The sequence below is a fragment of the Micromesistius poutassou genome, assembly GCF_964030765.1.
Source record: "Micromesistius poutassou genome assembly, chromosome: 4".
In the NCBI taxonomy this organism is placed as follows: domain Eukaryota; kingdom Metazoa; phylum Chordata; class Actinopteri; order Gadiformes; family Gadidae; genus Micromesistius; species Micromesistius poutassou.
The window spans coordinates 17,129,971-17,152,012 of NC_140274.1; the positions used below are offsets into that span (position 1 = coordinate 17,129,971).

General features: G+C 51.1%; 1 protein-coding gene across 1 annotated transcript in view; it reads left to right on the plus strand.

The window, feature by feature from the left end:
- dchs1a (dachsous cadherin-related 1a) overlaps positions 1-21,600 on the plus strand; it is a gene marked incomplete at both ends in the record, with an annotated part of 89,580 nt that extends 67,980 nt beyond the window's left edge. Inside the window, 15 exons of the mRNA XM_084466375.1 lie at positions 489-676; positions 1,118-1,214; positions 2,486-2,643; positions 4,882-5,758; positions 9,696-9,935; positions 11,456-11,581; positions 11,790-11,999; positions 12,296-13,162; positions 13,545-13,658; positions 13,977-14,188; positions 14,620-14,771; positions 15,058-15,188; positions 16,806-17,092; positions 18,043-18,184; positions 19,004-21,600. Of these exons, the coding sequence (XP_084322501.1) occupies positions 489-676; positions 1,118-1,214; positions 2,486-2,643; positions 4,882-5,758; positions 9,696-9,935; positions 11,456-11,581; positions 11,790-11,999; positions 12,296-13,162; positions 13,545-13,658; positions 13,977-14,188; positions 14,620-14,771; positions 15,058-15,188; positions 16,806-17,092; positions 18,043-18,184; positions 19,004-21,600 (6,398 nt within the window). The remainder of the gene's footprint in view (positions 1-488; positions 677-1,117; positions 1,215-2,485; positions 2,644-4,881; positions 5,759-9,695; positions 9,936-11,455; positions 11,582-11,789; positions 12,000-12,295; positions 13,163-13,544; positions 13,659-13,976; positions 14,189-14,619; positions 14,772-15,057; positions 15,189-16,805; positions 17,093-18,042; positions 18,185-19,003) is intronic.
- Positions 21,601-22,042: the final 442 nt, after the last annotated feature.

Sequence of the window (22,042 nt, forward strand, 5' to 3'; positions counted from 1 at the left end):
TTCAGGTGCTTTTGAGACTTCCTGTGGGGCCTCCTCAGATCCTCTTCCTCCTCTTATCCCTACTCTTCTTCATCTTCCTCCAACATTGTCCTACTCTGCTTCCTCATACCTATTACCCTCCTACTTTCCATCTCCCCCATCACATCCTCCTCCTCCCCCTTCTCTCCTCCTCTTCTCCTCTTCCTCTTTGTCTGTCTCCTCACCCTCCTGCTCCTTTTCCTCCTCCTCTTAAACCTCTTCCTCCTCCTCCTCACCTTCCTCTTCTTCCTCTCTTTTTCCTCCTCCTCCTCCTCACCCTCTTCCTCCTCCTCTTCCTCTTCTTTTCCTCCTCCCCCTCACCCTCTTCCTCCTCCTACTTCTCACCCTCTTCCTCTCCTTTTCCTCCTCCCCCTCAACCTCATCCTCTTCCTCATCCTCCTCATCCTCTTCACACCCTCCTCTCACTCTCCTCTCCTCCTCCTCCTCCGCCCCCCCCCTCCCCTCTCCAGGGGAGATCAGCACCAGAGAGGCCCTGGACCGCGAGCACCAGTCCAGCCACCAGCTGCTGCTGCTGGTGCAGGACGGAGGATCCCCCCCGCGCAGCTCCACCGGCACGGCCTTCATCACCGTCCAGGACGACAACGACAACGCGCCCGCCTTCAGCGCCCACACGCCCGGCAAGAGCCTCAGCATGCAGGTCAGGATGAACCTGAAACGTCACCCCACAGCTCGCGGTGGTGGTCGTGATGCCGTGTGGGTAACAGGCCTACTGTCCTTTATGTTAGTCGTTGGGAGTGTAGAATCAAACTCTCCGCCGTTTCTTAAACCATCAGATTAAAGCATTTAAAACGAGTTTGATGTGACTTTACACACGCTGACGGAACCGTGGGAACGCAGCAACGGGCAGTCTCCATAACAAAGAACACACATGTTATTAAGGTTATCCAGATGACCCCCTAGCAGGGTCAGGCTACTTGGTTTAGAGTGGTTACCAAGGTGTTGTAGGTTCACACCGCTTATCCCGGTTGCCACAGTCAGCCAGGTCACGGGCGTTTACCCCGGTGAAGCCAGGTGTAGGTGAAGGTACCCCCACGGTGTGGTGTGGTCATGGTGTTTTCTCCTCTCTCTCCTCCTGCAGGTGATGGAGGGGCAGGCCCCAGGGTTCCTGATCGGAACTGTCCACGCCAAGGACCCCGACGAGGGGGAAAACGGCTCGGTCACCTACGCCCTCTCAGGTAGACGCAGTGCTGTAGCACACCGCGCACTTCTGCATGCAACGCTACACCCGACGTGTGAGCATGTGGTTATGTGGTGTAGGGATGGGTCAGAATATTTGATTATTTGTTCCTGAGGGTCAAAGTCGATTTTTTACATTTGGACCGTTAACATTTTTTCCCATTCAAATAAACAAGAATTAAAGGACGGAACTAATGTTGGTTCTGTAGCACTATTAGTTTTTTTTTTTATTATTATTAATCATGTACAGAAAAACAATATACACAATACACAAGCATAAATATTAATATATATGCATACAACACAAACACTGATCACTGTTAAAGTTAGTTTTTTTGCGTTTAAGATATTAAGTGATTTCTTGCCGATGATCCATGGCTGCCTTTGTGAATGTCGGCACACATCGAATAATCGATTATTCGTTCACACCACCCGCTGATTATTCGACCATGAAAAATTTGAGTTATTCACATCCTAATGTGGTGTGAGTGAGAGAGGTGTGTGGTCATATGGTGAGACGGAGAGAGGTGTGTGGTCATATGGTGTGAGTGAGAGAGGTGTGTACATAAACACATCTGTGTGTCTGTGTGTATCTTTTATGCTGCGGTGGCTTTTCAAAAAACGCTTCACATTGAAAATTAAAATTAAACACAGTTTTTCCCCTTGGGGGGAACATTTAGACTGAAATAAAGCAGCTGTTTTTATTCAAATATACAAAAAGGTGAGGCTGAGCATACCAAAACATGCAAAAACCGGAATAGTTGCAAAAAGTTAAAATGACGATCTAGTTTAAAAAACAACAACTGGACAGGTTGCCGAGTAGCCATAGCAATCAGAACCAAATTTAGTCATTTATTCAGTGTTTCTTAAGTAGTACAAACAGCTACAGTAGATCTGATATTAGATCTGATATTTCATAGTGCTCTCTAAATTCCAGTAGTCCAGCACAACAAAGTTGATGGAATTGGTCTACTTGTGCCCATATGGTGCACTTAAAATAAATTAAATACCCATAATGCACCTCACACGATGCATGGTGGTTTTCATTGTCATCAGATTAATCAGGTCATTTATGCAAATGAGCTGGCACAGGGAGACAACTAACGCGTGTCAGCTAGGCTATGCAACCAATAAACGCTACGACGATGGATTAACGGCGCATAATCAGAGTACGATATACGGTCGGGTCTACATAGGGACGAGGGAACGAGGGAACAAATGGGGCGATTCCTAGACGACCCCTTGACCTCTGACCTCGTGACCCCCCCAGGGCCCAGGGCCGAGCGCTTCACCTTGGACCCCAGCACCGGCGACCTGCACTCCTCCTCTCCTCTCAGCCAATCAGAGAGAGGAGAGTACAGCCTGGTGGTGACGGCCAGCGACAGAGGCCTCCCTCCCAGGAGCTCCTCCTGCTCCCTCCAGATACAGGTGAGCACAACCACCCGCTGCACCGCGACCCCCCTCCAGCGCCTCTCCTCCAGCACACACGTAAAGGTGACATGTTGCATCACCAGGTGTGAGTGTGATTAGCCGTCACAGGCTGTTTTGGAAATTGGCCTCTTCTGACAAGTGGGTGTGTCCACCTGGACGTGTGCCGGATAGATCAGTCTACCGGCCGACCCGGTGGACTGTAGCAAACGTTGCTCATCTAGCCGTCATGCATCTAGGTGGACACGCTCACTTGCCGATTTTCAAAACGGCTTGTAACGGCTAATCATGCTCACACCTGGCGGTATAATATACCTCCCCCTGCACCTCCTGTCCTCCACTGTACTCAGCAGCTCCCACAAATACATCTTTCATTGCAAGCTTTCTCCTCCTCCTTCTCGTCCCACCCCAACACATGCGTCTCGTCCTTCAACAAGCACGTCCTTCATCGGCCCTTGCGTCTAGTCATCACGTGTCCCTCCTCCTCCTCCTCCTCCTCCTCCTCATCCTCCCCCACCCCGCCTGGGTGGGGGAGGATGGAAGCAGAGGCACGGAGGCGAACCACACGCTCCCAGTCTGCTCCTGATGAGGTCCAGCTGGCTGATCAAGAGTCGACCGCCAGGAGACTTCAATGCTTCCTAACACAGTAGCCCCCCACCCACCCCCCCCCCCTTTTTCCAATAAGACAGTGGGGTTGTGTGGCTCAAACACAGCATTGAAGTTAATATTTAATAGACGAGGGGGAGGTTGGCCGGCCGCCAGCATGGTGGAGCTCAGTCATAAACAATGGATATAAATTCCGCTCCATCATTCTTGCATGTTTTCTCGCTCCCTCGTTCCGGTCAGGTATACGCTGACGATTGTAGAAATTAATTAGTACAATAATTAACTGCTTAAACACCAACGTCAGCCAGATTACACCATTCCAGTGTTTTTATCCATCATTTTATCCTAATCCGTGGCCTTGCAGGGAAAGGCTGAGGCTAATTTACTGTGGGATCCCGCATCCCCCATCATATATGACGTGGGATGTCCTTTAAAGTTCAGTTCCCCTTTGACATGAAGGATGTCTTATTTTGAAATGTGGGCCAACTGTGTATGTTATATAATCTTGTAAGGATGAAGGAAGTAAGCTTGGATAATTATTGTCACTAAGGCTGCTGAATTAAGTCAACACTCTTTCCCTCCCTCTGTCACTCACTCTCACAGGTGCTTAAACTCTCTCTCTCTCTCTCTCTCTCTCTCTCTCTCACTCTCTCTCTCTCTCTCTCTCTCTCTCTCTCTCTTTCTCTCTCTCTCTCCCACTGTTAATAATAATAATAATAATAATTATAACAGCTCTTTACAGCTCTCTATATTTCTGTAACTTTACCGCTTGTCTAACTTCAAGTCAGGCCTTTGATTCTGTCTCCAAGGCAACGGTTCTATTAGAACAGCGTGTCGCCCGTGTAACTGATAGACTTCCTCTCTGGTACAAGAGAGCGGGAGAGTTAAAGCCGTGTGACTTTGAAGTCACATGTCGGGGTCATCAGGTGCATCGTGTGCAGCGAGCTCCTCCGTGTCCTAGCGTCGGTTATTTAATGACCTCCCCGCTTCCCGTTCTGATTAATAGTACTTTTACCAAGTTGTTATCGCGTAACCTGAGTCGGACAAAAACTTTTTACGAATGACTTTTCATTCTCCTGGAACTCTGCAGGTTGTGCACAGCCTGTTTCCGCTTTGCTGATTTCCATTGGATCGTTTTTTTATTTATTGCTTTGGAAATTGAAAACCGAATTCAGCCCCAGGCGCTATGTCCCTGATGTCATCAGATATCAGGTTCATGTAATCAACAGATATGGGATTTGTTTGTGTCCATTTTTCTTCTTTTTGGAGAGTGATCGGAGCGGGAGCGAGAACCATTACACCGGTGTTTGTTGATTCTTCATGGCAACCGGCCCCGTCCCTGCTCTTAGTGGTTGTGTGACGGTGTGTGAAGCCAAAAAGTCAGCCCTCTACAGATCACTGGCCGCAGTTCATCAGTTGATTCACATATTGATTACAATCAGCTGCTGTTCCCCAATCGATTAAGGAACACTCAGATGTTGGATACTCAAAAGTATCCAAGATCTGATGCGTTGATGTTGATGTTATCTTTTATTCTTATTATTGTCATTCATTGAATGGATGGTGGAATAGATATCACACACACATTGTGATAAACCATCGTAACACGTGACGTGATCTCAATCTCTCCAGGTGCTCAGCCTGACCAGACCCTCCTCCACCGCCAACTCCGTCTCCCTGACCTTCAACTCGGTGGAGGAGGCCACTCCGGGCTCGGTGCTCGGGTCGGTCCGGCTCCAGGCGGGCGACCGGGACCCGGCGGGCCCGGACGCCCGCCCGCCCCGCCGGCTGACCTACACCGTGGTGGGGGGCTCCGACCCGGACGGCACTTTCGCCGTGGACCGCCACACGGGCGACGTCTACCTGGCGCGGCCGCTGGACTACGAGCGGGACACGCGCTACACGCTGCAGATCGAGGTGGACGACCCGTCGCCCGACCCCACGGGCTCCGGCGGCCGGACCCTGGTGCGTCTGGACATCGACGTCGCCGACAGCAACGACCACTCGCCCGAGTTCCCCGAGGATCCGGTCACCGTGGTGGTCTCGGAGGGCGCGGCCGCCGGCTCCTCCCTCTTCACCTTCCAGGCGTCGGACGGCGACGGCGGCGGGCCCAACAGCGAGCTGAGCTACGCCATCCTGCGGCAGTGGCCCGACGTCCCGGGGCTGCTGAGCCTCGACCCCGCCACCGGCGTGCTCTCCCTGGGCCGGGCGCTGGACCACGAGGTCACCTCCTCCCTCATCCTGGTGGTCCAGGCGACCGACTCGGCGCCGGACGCCGGCCAGCGGCGGCGGGGCTCGGTGACGGCGCGGGTCTTCGTGACGGACGAGAACGACAACGCGCCGGCGTTCAGCTCGCCGGCGGCGGTCAGCGTGATGGAGGACCAGCCCGTGGGCTTCGTGGCGCTGTACGTGGTGGCGAGGGACGCGGACCAGGGGGAGAACGGACGCGTCACCTACAGCATCGAGTCGGGCAACGCCGGGGGCGCCTTCTCCCTCAACCCCAACACAGGTAACTACTGGTGACCGCTGCTCGGCTTATTCATACTGCCATCATATGTCCGGGATGCACCCGTCCCAAGGGGAAACGGGATTCCCGGGAAATCTGATCAAGACTATTTCCCGATTCCCGGGAAAGTTTATGACGGGAAACGGGAAATAAAACGGAGCAGAATGGATTTAGTTTAACAGAATGGTTTAGGAATCATTCAATGTTTTACTTTTCGTTAGTTTTTATAATGGAGTTCTGTAAAATATTGGTTTTATAAGGGTTGCCTAGATTTTCAGAAGACAAGTCACAGACAATCCACCTGGCATTTCATAATTAGCGCTGCAGCAGATGTGACGCAGCAGAATTGATCATTGCAAACTGTGTTGATGGACATAAACTGTGTTATTTTGCCCTAATGATGTAAAAAATGTCAGTTTGGGATTTGGGAACGCATATTTGAATGATGCATTAGGCCTACTTGGGCTAAAAAATGTAAAAATAAAAAAAACAACAGCTATTTCCCGGAATTCCCGGGAAATGGGTCGTCTTTTCCCGGGATCTGATTCATCTAATTTTCGGGAAAAAATATTAAACTGTCGCCCTCCAGACCACCCCTGGAAGGAGGGATCCCTCTTCTGGGTTCCTTCCCTCTGGGTTTGAACAGTTTGAAGTACTTCACAGGGCTCAGGGTTAGGGGGTGTTGTAATGCGGGGCCTCTGAAGCCCTTTGAGACTGGAACCGTGATTAAGGGCTGTGCTAATAAAACGGACTTGACTAGTAGTGGGGGAGGAGGGGGCATGTGGAGAGCTATTAATGCCAGTGTACGTGGAGCGCTGTAAGTGCATGAGCTGTTAAAGGATGCAAACCAATAGACCTTGTTCCACTTGATTAAAAACATAAGCCCCTGCTACTACTACTACACGCACACACACACACACACACACACACGCACACACGCACATGCACACGCACACGCACACGCACACACACACACACACACACACACACACAGTGCTGTAACACTATTCGTCCTATTTTTGAGGTTGACTCTTGCTTCACCTTTCATGACTTATTTCTCACAGTTGAAGTCCAAACAGGCACAGGGGCCTACAAAAACCTGCATTTACACACACACACACACACACACACACACACACACACACACACACATCATCATCATGTGTTAGTGTGGGTCTATTCCCATGAAAGACCAAAGAACCTTTCAGGCTTCTGGGAACCATTAGTGGAAGGATCAGTTACGCATGTGTGTGTGTAGGTGTGTGTGTATACACACAAATGTGTAGGTGTATGAAAGCGACCCATGTGTCTTGATCTGTATACATGTGTGTATGTATATTTCGTAAATGTACATTGTGGTTCTATATGTTCACGCACATGTGTGTGTGTTTATGTGTATATATTTGTGTGTACTCATATGGAAGCACAGGTCACTTAGGGCTGACCTCTGACCCTGTGGTCCTGGGGGCTTATATTGTGGTGTCGAGACACGTGCCCCCCCCCCCCCCCCCCCCCCACTCCTCGCCCCTCTTTCCACCCTCCTGTTACCTCTCCACCTCCTATCCTCCCCCCACCACCCCCACCCCCCCGAATATCCACTCCACCCCTCAGCCCTCCATCCTCACCCGTCCTCCAACATGCCCTAATCCTCCCACCATCAACACTGCATCCACCCCCCCCCTTCACCCCTCCACGCTGCCTCCCGTTCTCCCCTCAAGGGGCCGGTCAAAGTCCATCATGCGTGTCACCCGTCTCTACCCCCCTCCCCTCCTGGGGCACCTGCTCTGAGGAGCTCCCTACCTAGGGCTCACGGATCATCTCATTGTCTTCTCATTAGCTTAGCGTCAAAGCATACTCACCAAAGAATAGAAGGCTAAGCAGCTACCGTTAGCAGCTAACGTAAGCAGCCGCCGTTAGCAGCTATACGCATCTACCGTTAGGCCTTTGTTGGTGGCTAACATGATCGGCTAACGTTAGTTGCTACCAATAGTATCTAGCGTTAGTGGCTAGCAATGGCATTTGAATAATAATAAATAAATAGCAGCTAGCATTAAATGGGAAGGTTTCGGGTGAAATATGGTGAACGTTGAGATTCTAGTCTCCGGCTTGTTGGTGACATAGCTCTTCTTCTGCTTCTATTATCTTCTAAGCCTCAATTATCCAGCCCTGCTCTGCGTTAAATGGAGAAAGAGGTGTAATTACATTTTCCAATCAAACTTCAAAGATCATATCGTATCCCTGATAGATGAATATCCCGCCTTAATATCCTGTTTTATATAGAACTTAAAAGTACTGTACAGAAGCAGCGAACCCATCCACAAGGAATATGAATTGATGGCGACATTGAAATTATTGGCCAGTTCAAACTATGAACTTCCACTAATCAATGTCAGACTTCTGATGTATGATTAATTGGGGGGGCGGGGTGGGGGGTGAATCATATAAACAGACTAGGATGGCAAGCCTAAGATCCTCCAAATTCAAATGCCGTCTTTAAAGTCGATTAATCATTACAAGCGTCTGCCTGTACGGCTGACCTGTGTGTTAATACAGGGTGCGGGGAGGTCGGGTGGGGGTAAGCAGTTGTCTCCGTCGTCTCAGCTCCGGTGCGTTCACCTCAGTTAAACCCCGAGAGCCACAGCCAATCCCCCACGCAGGCACAAAGACGAAGGAATCGGAAACATCCAGAATAAGAGCCCTCCTCTCCCCTCTCTCCACGTTAAGAGTGCCCTACCTCCCCCCCACCTCCTCCACCCTTTTATATCTCCATGTGTCTCTCTTCTCCTCTCCACATGTTATCAGAGACCTGGGCTTTAAGGCCGGCTCAAGGAGGAGTCAAACTTCAGGGGGAGAAATACTCTGTCTCGTAACTCGAAACAGATTAAAGGCTTAGAGGAGAGTTATCTCAGAGATACAAGCGAAGACACGAGATTGGTGAAACGAAAACATAACAGCCACAGTGCCCCACTCTCCCTCTCTTTCACTCTCACTACCACCCTCTCACTGCCTCTCTCACTTACTCATTACCTCTCTCCCTCCCTCTCCCCCCTCCCAGTTGCGGCTCATTCTAGGCCGGGCATGAAATTTAAATTGAATCAATGCAAGTTCTAACCCTCGTAGGACAGCTTAATGAAAAAATGGAGGGTGCCCCTAATTTCCCCCGAGCACGGAAGGCCTGGCGTTTGCGTGTCTCCAACGTGTGTTTACTGTTTTCCCTTCATGGCTGTGGCGCGCTCTCCAATGGAAAAACTCATAAACTGCGGCCAGGCCAGTTTTGCGCTTTTACTGCAGAGGTGGTAGCACAACGCAGGTACGTGGGGCTTTTACTGCAGTGGCGGCGGTAGTTCACATAGGTGGGCGGGACTTGCTGGGGAGTTGGTTAACTTTGATTCGGCCCTCACACGACACATTTTCTCACTTTAGTTTTTTCTGAGGATTACTAAATACATGCAGTATCTGGGGCCGGTGAGTGCCTCAGATAACTGCTTCCATCGTGTTCTCTGTATTTTCCAAACTCAATACTGAAACACAATGCACAAAGACAATACCTCCTCACAGGGGGCGAAGATAGTGACGTGGTGTTGACGGTTGACACCCAGCCTCTCCAAAGAACTGGGTTTCATCCCCAACTTATGCAACCTACCTTTAGGCGTCTTTGAGAAAAAAAGGCAAATCCCTAACCTGACCTGTATCTGAATGCACTGTAAGTCATGTTGAATAAAACAACTCACTAAACAACAAACTATTTATTTATTTTGATTTAACCTTTAACAACCAGCTGAAGTAGAGTAGAGAAACCTTGACGAAAAGCCCCATACAACAAGGTCACAACAAAATCCAAACAGGGTCCAGGAATCATACACACACGTAATTGCATCCAGTCCGCTGAATAAGTACACACTGAGGAGACTAAACAACCCAACTCTGGTGTCTCCTGCAGGCTCCTTGTCCATCTTCAAGCCTCTGGACAGGGAGGAGGAGGACACCTTCAACCTCACAGTGGTCGCTAAGGATCATGGGATACCTCAGCGCACGTCCAGCCAGCTGCTCTGCGTGCACGTGATCGACGTCAACGACGAGGTTCCCCAGTTCGAGGAGGTCCAGTACGATGCCGAAATCCCAGAGAACCGCCCCCCAGGGTTCAGTGTCCTGGTGGTGTCCGCCGTAGACCTGGACCAAGGTGAGTCCAGTCTCAGGCCTGATTCGTCCTATGATCATTTAAGTTACCTATACTTTATCAATAAACCTCCCCCAGGAGAGGAGGGAAGGAGGAGAGGAGAGGAGAGAGAGAGAGGATAGGAGGAGGGGATAAGGGGAGGAGAGAGAGGAAGAGAGGATGAGGGGAGATGAGAGAAGGAGAGAGAGAGAGGAGGAGAGGATGAGGGGAGATGAGAGGTGGAGAGAGAGAGGAGGAGAGGATTAGGGGATGAGGGGAGTTGAGAGGAGAGAGAGAGGAGAAGAGGAGGAGAGGAGTAGGGGAGGAGAGGAGAGGAGGAGAGGGAGAGGAGAGGAGTAGGGGATGAGGAGATGAGAGGAGGAGAGAGAGAAGGAGATGAAAGAAGAGATGAGAGAAGGATAGTAAGGGCTAACAGTTGGCTAAGGGTATAGGTGTGAACATTATGCTATTTCCGGTATGTCAACTCAGCTTCTACACGCCATTGCCGTTTGACAACCCCGTAGAAAGTATTGTCATACATTGTACCAGTAATAGAAAAACGGATTTGTGATTTGTGAATGTACTAACGCCCAAATTAGTGATTCAGATTCAGTCTCGCAGAATGCTAGCAGAATGGGATAATCAATTCTGCAATAACATATTTAGTTGTAAATATGTCCAAGATGTGTATCTATTGTTGTGAGAAAAATGGATGGATTTTTTTGGGATAGATTTTTTGGTTTGTCCGGGTTTTGAATTGCAAACAGCAGATGAGGAGTACATGAGCAATGTGGTGGTCCATATCTGCTGGTCTCTGCAACTTTATTGACCAAACTTTATTGATCTTCGAAGTCTGACTCGCGTTTGAGTCACCCTCTCCACCCCACCCAACCCCCTCCTCCCTTACCACCCAAGAGAGCCCGAGCTCATAGCGCTCTGTCGATACCACCTACGTCACATGTGCTGAAGGCTTGTACACATGGCCCGCATTAACGCTTTTAATTGAACAGTACAGAGGAATCGGTGGTGGTGGTGGTGGTAGACAGGGGGTTGGGGGGGGAACATTCTCCTGGCCTTAGTCAAGGCACTTATAAAGTCTCTCTCCAAGCACAATTAGCCAAACAAACAGGTGAGCTTGCCAAGTGGAGCTCTGTGTTAGCACGCAAGCTGGAAGCCAGACACCTGATGGAGCCCAGCGACTGCTCACGCGGCAAAACCACACGCACAACAAAACCAGGAACAAATAAAAACTCCCCTCCAAAGAACTATTTGGAGGGAAGGAAATGTAAATACTCTATTCACGCACGCACACTTCCAGAGCCTGAGTGTTATTTTATAACCAAAGGCTCAGTTTGATCATTAGAACACGAGAAATGTTAATTACTAAGACACATTTGCACAAATATGTCTAAAGGAATGTTAATTTCTAGTATTACCCGATGTTTTAAATAGACAGTTATTTAAAAGCTTATGTTTACACAATTTTAATAGTCATCAATCCGAACCCTCTTTAATGTATCCTAACTCTGCGTTCATCATCACAGGGACCAATGGTCATGTGACATATGGCAGGATTTCTGGAGAGGGCTTCAATATTGACCCGGCAACTGGCGTCATAACAACAGCCAAGGTCCTGGACAGGGAGATCCAGGAGTACTACACACTGACAGGTACAACCCTCCCACACCTCACTGCTTCTTAAAACATCCTAGGGGGCTCAGGGTGTTTGAGTCCAAGCCGAAGGGTACATCGTTTGAACACCTGTATGCTGCTCTGGCTAAAAGCTGCGAAATGACTAAATATTAAAGCATTACTTGCTGCGCTACATCAGTGATGAGGATATTAAGCTTGCTGTCTGCTGTCATTCCCTTCTTAAAGTGTACGCCAAAGACGGAGGACTTCCGCCCAACGTTGCCAAGGCGACAGTCAAGATCCGAGTGACCGACGAAAATGACAACGCTCCGGTGTTCGGACGGCTGTACTACAGCATCGATGTTCCAGAAAATGCTGAGCCGTCAGATCTCTTCCCACTAAGGGCCACAGACCAAGACACAGGGGAGAGAGGGGAGATAAACTACAAACTAACAGGTGAGAGAGGGGAGATAATCTACAAAATAAGGTGAGGGATAGAAAGGTGATAAACGACAAAATGGCAGGAGAGGGAGGGGAGCAAATCAAGTACAGACTAACTGCTGAGGTTATATCCTACAGGTGCAGAATAATAATTAATCCTATCATCCCCACTCTAATTCCACTACAGTGAGCTTAGTTTGTTGTAATTTGAACAAGCTTACTTGCGTTTTTTTTATATGCATTTGTTGATGATAAAATAATCAATGAACGTATTGACTAATGGATGATTTCTCTCCCTCCTCTTTTTGCAGCGGGCGACACATCGTCAGACTTCCGTTTGGACCGGCGATCGGGGATGCTGTCCACCTCGAGGCCCCTCGACCGGGAGAGGAAGGCCCGCTACAGCCTGACGGTGGTGGCCCAGGACCAGGGTCGCCCCGCCCTCAGCGGCACCGTCACCGTGGAGGTGAGCGTCCTGGACGTCAACGACCACGCCCCGCGCTTCCAGAGCGCCAGCTACACCGCCGACGTCTCGGAGGACGTCCAGGTGGGCTCCTTCGTGCTGGAGGTGAAGGCCGGCGACCTGGACACGGGCGCCAACGGCCAGGTGGTGTACTTCCTGAGCGGGGGCTCCCGGGGCGTGTTCATCGTGGACCAGCACACCGGACGCATCATCACGGCGGCGCCGCTCGACCGCGAGAAGACGGGCTCGTACGGCTTTGACGTGCACGCCGCCGACTCCTCGCCGTCCAACCCGCTCAACGCCAGCGCCCACGTCACCGTCTACATCCAGGACGTCAACGACAACGCCCCCTTCTTCGTGCAGGACCCGCTGGTCATCAACGTGTCGGCCACAGCCGGGACCAGCCACCGCGTGCTGGCCACCATGCGGGCCGAGGACAAGGACTTTGGGGCCAACGGCTCTGTGTTCTACCGCTTCGCCAGCCCCGTGCGCGGCTTCAGCATCAACTCCCTGACGGGGGACATCCAGGCCACGGAGCGGCTGCAGGGCCTCACCCAGAGCCAGCGGACCCTCATCGTGGAGGCCATGGACCAGGGCTCCCCGTCCCAGTCCTCCCTGGGCGTGGTCATCGTCTACGTCCGCGAGCAGAGCTACCGGGGCATCCGCTTCCCGCGCAACGCTCGGGACGTCAGCGTGCAGGAGAACGCCGTCAAAGGTTGGTGGTCGTGTGACTTTGCGGTGCACATACGTCTGGTCGTTTAGCAGACCCCTTGGTTCTAAAGCGATGTACAAGTGAGGCTGGGAACAGTCAAAGCATGCGGTCATGATTGAAGTAGCTAGAAGCTAATTGCTAGTATTGCACAGCCTGGTTTAAAGAAGGACAATCGGATAGAGCGGCCATAGGAAATACGGAAACACAAGGTTACTAATTTTCTATATTTATCTTGGTGGTTGTGTGTGGTTGTGCAAACAGTTATAGTAGTACTATACAATACACATGTTTTTGTGTAATGAGGGGGGGTATTGGCTAAAGATGTGAGTTAGTGAGTATAAACGTTGAAATTGAATGTCTGTGTTTGTATATCTTGCTACTTTAGGTACAGCTATAATACAAACACAGGCGCAGTACCCAGACGGCTCGCGTATGGGGATAACCTACAGCCTCTTCAGCGGGAACAAGATGCAGTTTTTTGGCATCAACCCCACCTCCGGTAAGCAGAAATACCTTCCCATCAAAACACAGTCTAATCCCTACCTACTCCTTAGTGACCTGTCTGTACTGTCTATCCCCTACCTGCTCCTTAATGATCTGGCTCTGTAGTGTCAATCCCCTACCTGCTCTTTAATGACCTGGCTCTGTATTCACTATCTTACCTCTATCTGCTCTTTAATGACCTGTATCTGTGTTCAGCCAAAAAACACAATAATAGTATTCAAGGATGATGTAGTGGTTAGGTTGATCTGAACTCTTTCTTTGGATCAAAACTTTTGGTCTGCTAAAAGGTCTAAATATAAATGTTTTCCATTAGGCGAAATCTGGGTCCAGAACTCTGAGGTACTGGACTTTGAGGAGACCCCGAGACTCCGCCTGGTGGTGAAGGCCGAGACGGCGTCGTCCAGCTCCTACATGGCGGTCAACCTGATCATACAGGACGTGAACGACAACCTGCCGCGCTTCCAGCTCCAGAACTATGTGGCCTACATCCGCGAGGCGCAGGGCTACGACTTCCCCATCATCCAGGTGAAGCAGCAACGCAGTCTCCTGCAGGGGACAATTACCTCGTGTCTGTGGGACCCAGCCAACCGCGCACCGCTCAATGCACACAGAGAACTCTGAGCGCATTGAAATTGAAATTGGATAAAGGCGTCTGTTAAATGACTGAATAGAAAAGGAGTAGCCCGTATAACGCTTGGCCGCTGTTAGAAGTGTGAAATTGTGGAATAAAACTCCAGAAAGCTGGATACCCTCAGCGTCTCTTGGACCCGCTCCATGTTTACTCTTATGCTCCTCCGTCTGAATGTGTGTAGTTTGTGTGTAGCTTCAGTCACGCCAGAGTTGATTTAGTCCTGTTTAAAAAGTCCTCTCTCGGTTTTCGTTCCTCGGTCTCTGGTTCGTGTTCAGTTTTTCTCCCCCTGCGTGTTGTTTCTGACGCCGAGCGTTAACTTCCTCAGGTGTTTGCGAACGACCTGGACCAGGGTCAGAACGGCCAGGTGAGCTACTCCCTCCGCTCGTCCTCCATGAGCAGCTTGTTTAAGATCGACCCGGTGACCGGCAGCGTCTCCACGGCGGCCATCATGGATCGAGAGATCTGGACACACACAAAGTGAGACTCCTGTGGTTTTGTGTCTGGTGTGTGGGGTGCTGAGTGAATACAGGAGTGTCTGACTCACATTCTGTCCAGCCGTACGGTACACTCTGTTCACACTCCTGTTTCAGTGTGAAGGATTGAGCTGTTTGTGCTGGGAAATAATATATCAGCCTCGATGTCGTCTGACGTGAACAAAAAAAGAGGGTGAAATGTGATCAAAGACTGTTGCATGTGGGGTGACAAAACGAATACAAAACAAAAGCTGTACAGACACTAACACTGACGATGTGTGTGGCTCCAGGCTGGTTGTCATGGCGACAGACAGGGGATCCCCGCGGCTGGCCGGCTCCGCCACCCTCACGGTCATCATCATCGACCTCAACGACAACAGTCCCACCATACCGCTACCCAGGGAGGTGCGCGTGCCCGAGGGTAGGTCACCCAACACCGCAGCACCAGAACCTCTGGAGGTCTTGTCTGGGTCTTTATCTTCTGGGCACCAGAACAACAAACAAGTCTCCCATATATGGAAACACTTTATTTATTTGGAACCGAAGGAAACAAAAATCGAAATATGTTTTGGAAAAACCACTGTGTGGCCCTGTCGAGGGAAAATGGCTGTTGATCAAGTTACGATATGCACTATTTGGATATCGCTTGCTCCAGTCAAACTTCTTAAAGGTCCCATGGCATGAAATTTTCACTTTATGAGGTTCTCTAACATTAATATGAGTTCCCCTAGCCTGCCTATGGGCCCCCAGTAGCTAAGAATTGCGTTAGGTGACGCTCAAACCCTCAAACGCGCAGATTTGGGATCTGGCCCCATATGTCATCATATGGGGCCAGGTTACCTCCCCTTTCTCTGCTTGGCCCGCCTAGAGAATTTGGCCCGCCAATGAGAGAATGAGCTAGGACCGTGCGAGCGCCACGTGTGTGTGTGTGTATGTGTGTGTGTGTGTGAATACACACACTGTAACGCAAGTGTTCTTTGTTATTTGGATAACCGTTCTGCTGTTGGTGTTATGGCGCATAACACGCAACACAATAACGCAAGCTTGCATAAAGCTCCCATTTGGTGAAAAGACTAGATTGTGTCGGGTTCTCTGAGGTCTCTGGTATTTCCACAACGAGATTCGTAGTGGGGGTTATCTCGGCCATGGTTGAGAAGGAATTGGGAACCGCGACATGGAGGAGAAAGGGATTGTTGCCCAGGATTGTCTGGTTGTTGGATTGTACTGCTGCAGGCTGCAGGCTAGCAGGCAGCGGGGCTCCGGCAGGCAGCGGTGCTCCGGTGGGCAGCGGGGCTCCGGCGGGAGACAACCCCGGGCAACAATCGCGGGCAACAATCCCTTTCTCCTCCATGTCGCGGTTCAGTCTGTACTTAATATTGACGTGGAAGTGGAAGAACCAGAGGCGTCTGAGAACCCGACGCAGTCGTTTGAGATTCATAATATCATCAGGAGGCGCAAACAGCTTTTGACCACGATAATATATATTATATTATATAGATATCTAAATATAATATGATATTATTTAGATTTAGAGCTCCAGGACTCCCGCTGGAGCACCCGGAGTGTTCAGTGTTCCACTGTAAACACTAGCGCATGGTACCGTGGCCACAAGCTGCTCAGGGCCACACCCCCACCCTCCACCTGGACCCGCCTCTCTCCTCCTCATTAGCATTTAAAGCGACAGACACAGAAACGGCGCGTTTGTGGAAAGCTCATTGTGGGACTGGCACGTAGTGGCTGTAACTCTGCACCAAGGCTGAATTTCTTGAACATTTTCAAGTACTGTATTAGGGGCCCACTAACACATATATTAAAGCATCCATAAAATAGCATGCCATGGAACCTTTAAAAAACAAAACCGCTCCCTCTCTCTACTCTCTTCATGCTGCTGCAGCGTTAGTGCCGACGTGACAGAATGGGTTTCAGAGCATGCTTCAAACAAACCTCATTTGAATATGTACCTTTTAAGGAAAGCAGAAAAATCCGATCATCTTTTTTGGGCCGCTTACCTGCCTCTTCCACCCCCCACTGTTCACAGACACCCTGGTTGGCACGGTGATCACCCAGGTCACAGGGAACGACGTGGATTCAGGGCCCGCCCTGTCCTACACGCTGCTGCTGGCTGCCGACTGCCAGGGCGCCTTCGGGATGCACCGCTACAGTGGGGGCGTGTCGCTCACGGGCCCCCTGGATTACGAGGAGAGGAGCTGGTTCACCCTGACAGTCCGCACCTCCGACTCCAGGCACCAGAGTGAGGCCAACCTCACTGTGCTGGTGGAAGACGTCAACGACAACGCACCCTTGTTCACCCAGGACCTGTACCAGGTGAAAATCATCATTGTGTATTGGTCTATTGTTAGCATTTTTTTGCTTGATGCAGGCAGAGGGAATTTAAGATTTCATGACCCATTTAATTATTGATATTAAGCTCAGAGACGCCTTTATCCTGAGGCTGAGAACAATCAAAGAATACACACACAGTGAGAGTAGCAACAGGGGGCCGTGGGGGTAGCAGAACTACTAAACAAATGTGAGTGCTTACGTCTACTGCTGGTATGACTGGATAGCTTGAAAGGCACATTTACAAATCACCACATACATTTGCAAATCGCCACAAGCATTTGCAGATAGCTGCCACGGCAGATGTGTAGCAAAAGTCATCTGTAAAAAGACTTAAGACCAAAGACTTAAGAGACCAATTAAGAGGCCCACTTGAGTTGTAACTGATAACCTGTCTGTATTTCCAGCGTTGGATCAAAATACTTTTCAGCCATTAATATCTATGTTGCCTATGTTGTACACACTTACAAATCAGATTACTCACACACCGATTCTGAGTACACATTTGCAGCTTCATGTACACATTCACAAATGAAATCTTGCATTTAGAGATGATCTTACACATTTACAAATCTGATTACGCACACGATTGAGACACGGTTACACAACTCTCCACTCACATTTGTAAATAGTTCTGCTACAATAATGGCCCCAAATAGCTGCGACATTAATGCAAGAGCTGCACAACCTAGTTTCTAAAGATACAGCTGGACAGGGTGCAGTGTAGCCATATGAATCAGAATAGCATATGGCTTACTTGGTATTATTTAGGGGTAGTTCATAATAGTTAGAGACTTCCTTAGCAGATGTAATTACATTCTCTTAGGGGGGAGATACCAGGTCATAATGGTTAGGTGTTCAGTTGAAGTCACACCTTTAGGGTCTGCTTACAACACTGTTGTTGATGTTTGTCACGTTTTGTCTGGTTTGTCAAGGTCACCGTGTCCGAACACCTCCCGGCCGGCAGCACCGTTGTCACGGTCACGGCCACCGACCGCGACTCCGCAGACAACGGCAAGGTCACCTATCGAGTGATGTCATCAACCAGGGACATTTTCTACATTGACTCAAATAATGGTAGGAACAGTACATTGTCGTTATATAACACTCTCTCTCACTGACTGAATATCTCGACTTCTAAACCGCGGTTTAAAAGTGGTTTAGCTTCCCCTGACTCATAGTCAAGTAGTTAAGTAGTTAAGCCTGTGTTGTTGTGTTGTGTACGCGCGTTGTGTAGCACGTACTTAGTTAGCATCTGCAGTAGCTAGCTATCACTGCTGTATACGGGGAATGGGGTTAGCCTGGCGATTGTTAGTACTTGCACTTGGTTCTATGAACGTCTTGACTGTACCGACGGCGATATATTGTTTCATTTCTTATGACAAATGTACTTGTTGTAAGTCGCTTTGGATAAAAGCGTCTGCTAAATGCCCTAAATGTAAATGTAAATTTTAGCCCCAGGCACTTCCAGCAGGCCATTTAGAAGTGCTATTGGAGTTTATTCCGGACATTGTGAAACATTAAATAATTGAGTGTCCATTAACGTTAATAAAATGCAGCTCACGTCGGATGTTTGGCTAAAGTTGCCATCAGGAGATGATAGGAGAAGTACTTTAGCTCCTCTTTCCGTGTCTCCTGTGCAAAGATTTCAAATACTGTAATTTTCTTCAACATAATTACCACCGCCTCACAGCTAAAAAAAAGAATGACTACTTAATTCCAAAGCACAATTTACTATAATTTACCTAATAGCAGACAAAACCTAATCTATCTTATGAATGATTCATTAAATCCATTAGAGATATATTTAGGATAGTTTGTTCTAGACTTGGAGAAGGTCCTTCAAGATCCCATTTATCCTCTTTTATAAGCTTGCTTTTAACTCTCTCCTACCAGGCACCCTGTTCATCAGCCAGAAGGCAGAGTTTGATGTGGAGAACCCTTCCATCCTGGTGGTGATCGAGGCTCGGGATCTGGGAACGCCGTCCTTCTCCTCGTTTGCCACCGTCCAGGTGCATGTGTCGGACACAAACGACAACGCCCCCGTCTTCCACCAATCGGAGTACCGAGCCAGCGTGCCGGAAGACGGCCCCCCGGGGTCCACCATCCTTACCCTGGAAGCCGTGGACGCCGACCTGTCGCGGGACAACTGCGCCTTCGACTTCGCCATCGCCAGCGGCAACACGGGCAACGCCTTCCAGATCGAGAGCAGCGTGCGCTTCCTGGAGGGGCGGGGCTTCCAGACCGTCGGTAACCTGATCCTGGCCGAGGGGCTGGACTTTGAGGCGGTGGCGAGCTACAACCTGAGCGTGGTGGTGTCGGACCGCGGTGTCCCCCAGCGTAGCTCCAGTGTGCCCGTTCTCATCGGGGTCCTGGACGCCAACGACAACCCGCCCACCCTCAGCCGGGCCGAGTACAGCGTGGTGCTGAGCGAGGGGACCGCTGCCGGTGCTGAGATCCTCCACCTGTCGGCCACCGACCCGGACTCTGCACCCAACGGGGAGGTCCAGTACTCCATCAGCTCTGGGGACGAGACGGGCCTGTTCCAGGTGGACCACTGGACAGGGGCTCTGAGGCTGCAGAAGACCCTGGACAGGGAGAGGCGGTCGGTGCACGTGGTGGTGGTGCAGGCCAGTGACAGTCAGGGTCACTACGCGCTGGCGCCCATCACCGTGGAGGTGAAGGACATCAACGACAATCAACCTTATTTCCCCCTCCAGCTTTTGAGCGCCAGCATCCAGGAGAACCAGCCCCAGAACGCCTTGGTCACCGTGCTGCACGCCATCGACCAGGACAGGGGTGTGTTTGGCCAGCTGAGATACTACATGCTGGATGACTCTAAAGAAAAAGCTTTCCTCATCAACCAGACCTCAGGCGAGGTGCGAACCCGCAATACCTTTGACTACGAGAAGGTGAACTCTTTCCATTTTGTGGCAATGGCCATGGACACGGGCAACTATTCCGCCACGGTGACGGTAGAGGTGTACGTGACTGGAGAGGACGAATACGACCCGGCCTTCACCTCCTCCGAGTTCTCCTTCCTAGTGCCTGAGGGAGCGAGGAAGGGGCAGAGCATTGGCCAGGTGCAGGCCCGAGACGAGGACGAGGGCGTGGACGGCGTTGTGCTCTACTCCCTCGCCGACAGCTCCCAGCCGTACTTTGAGGTCAACAAGACGACCGGCGTTATCTCCCTGAAGATGGACAGCTACGGCCGTCACTCGGGACGCTCCAAGAGGGAGGTGCGCACGATGACCCTTGACGTGGTCGCCCACGGCCCGCTGGAGAGGTCTCGCGTCGCCACCGCGCACGTCACCGTCGACGTCACCCACACGGCCTTCGGCCTCCCCTCGAACATGAACGTGCTGCTGATCAGCGTCATCGCCGTCTCCCTGGGCACCATCGTCATCCTGATCGTCATCGCCGTGGCGCTGTTCTTCATCAAGCTGAGGCGACGGAAGAAGGAGCATCGCCCGTACTGCCTCCCTCCGCCGACTGCCTCTGTGCTCCACAAGCTGGAGGAGAGCAAGCTGGCCGGCAACGAAATGATCTACCACCAGGCGCTTCCTGGCTACGGTCCTGATCAGGGCGGGAACGGCGGGGGTCCCTACACCCGCGGCGGCTCCCTGGACCCCTCCCACTCCAGTGGTCGGGGCTCAGCGGAGGCGGAGGCGGCGGACGACGACGAGATCCGCATGATCAACGAGTACCCACGCGTCTCCAGCATCTCCTCTTCCATGCAGGAGCGCATCTCCGCCCGCGGTCCCGACTCGGGGATCCAGCAGGACGCCGACCAGCTCTCGGACATCTCCGGTGAGCCCTCCATGGATGCCAGCCAGTGGTTCAAGGCCAAGAAACTGGGCAGCCTGACCAGCACCCTGCTGGCCGGACAGGGGCCCGTTTACAGGGACGAGGGTGGCGGGTACCTGGGCGTGGGCCGGGGGTTGAACATCTCTCATTCCAAAGACTACGCTTTCCCGGAGGACGGGAAGCCCCCGGTGGACGGCTCCCTGACAGCCATCGTAGCCAGTGACGAGGAGCTCAGGGGCAGCTACAACTGGGACTACCTCTTGAACTGGTGTCCCCAGTTCCAGCCCCTGGCCAACGTGTTCACAGAGATCGCTCGCCTCAAGGACGAGACGGCTCCCCCGAACCCTCGCCGGCCGTTCCCCCACAAGGCAAAGGCCGAGCCCAGGATCGATCCCCCGCCGCTGATCACCTGTGTAGCCCACCCGGGGGCCAAGACTGTTCCCCCCAAGCCCGCCATAGGGAGGTCCTTCCCCCACCTTGCCTCCCTGCGGAGGTCCCCACTCAGCAGCGACGGCTCCATCTCCTCGGCCGCCATGTCCCCCAGCTTCTCTCCGTCCCTGTCGCCGCTGGCGGCCCGCTCGCCCGCCGTCACGCCCTTCAGCGTCTCGCAGGGACCTTCGGCGTCCATGATCAGCGCCACGGAGCACCACCTCGAGCACAGCGAGGAGGCAGAGATCAGGATCTGAACCCACAGCCCGGCCCCCCGCTGACGGCCGGTCTGGAGAGGAATCAATCGCTGTTCCTGGGACACTAGATAACAACCTAAGGACTCTGTTTCTAAAAGGACAACTCGCTAATATGATTTCCTCAAGCGGACCAACGGACCAGGACGGACTAGGTCCAAACGGTCCAGAGAGACATAAGGAAGGAAACAGACCCATAAACCATATGAAGAAACTGGGCAGAAAATGGACACAAAAGCCTTGTTTGGACCTGTTTTGTCAAATTGATCAGTGTTCATTTGCACATTCAAGTCGTGGTGGTGGGAGGGGGGCGGAACTCATACATAATGTCACTATTTTGTAAAAAGCATTGTTTATATTTTTTATACTTAATGTATGGTTTTTTGGACAAGAAAACGACATTGCTGTGTCAAAGGGTTGCTATAACCTTGGAATATAGATATAT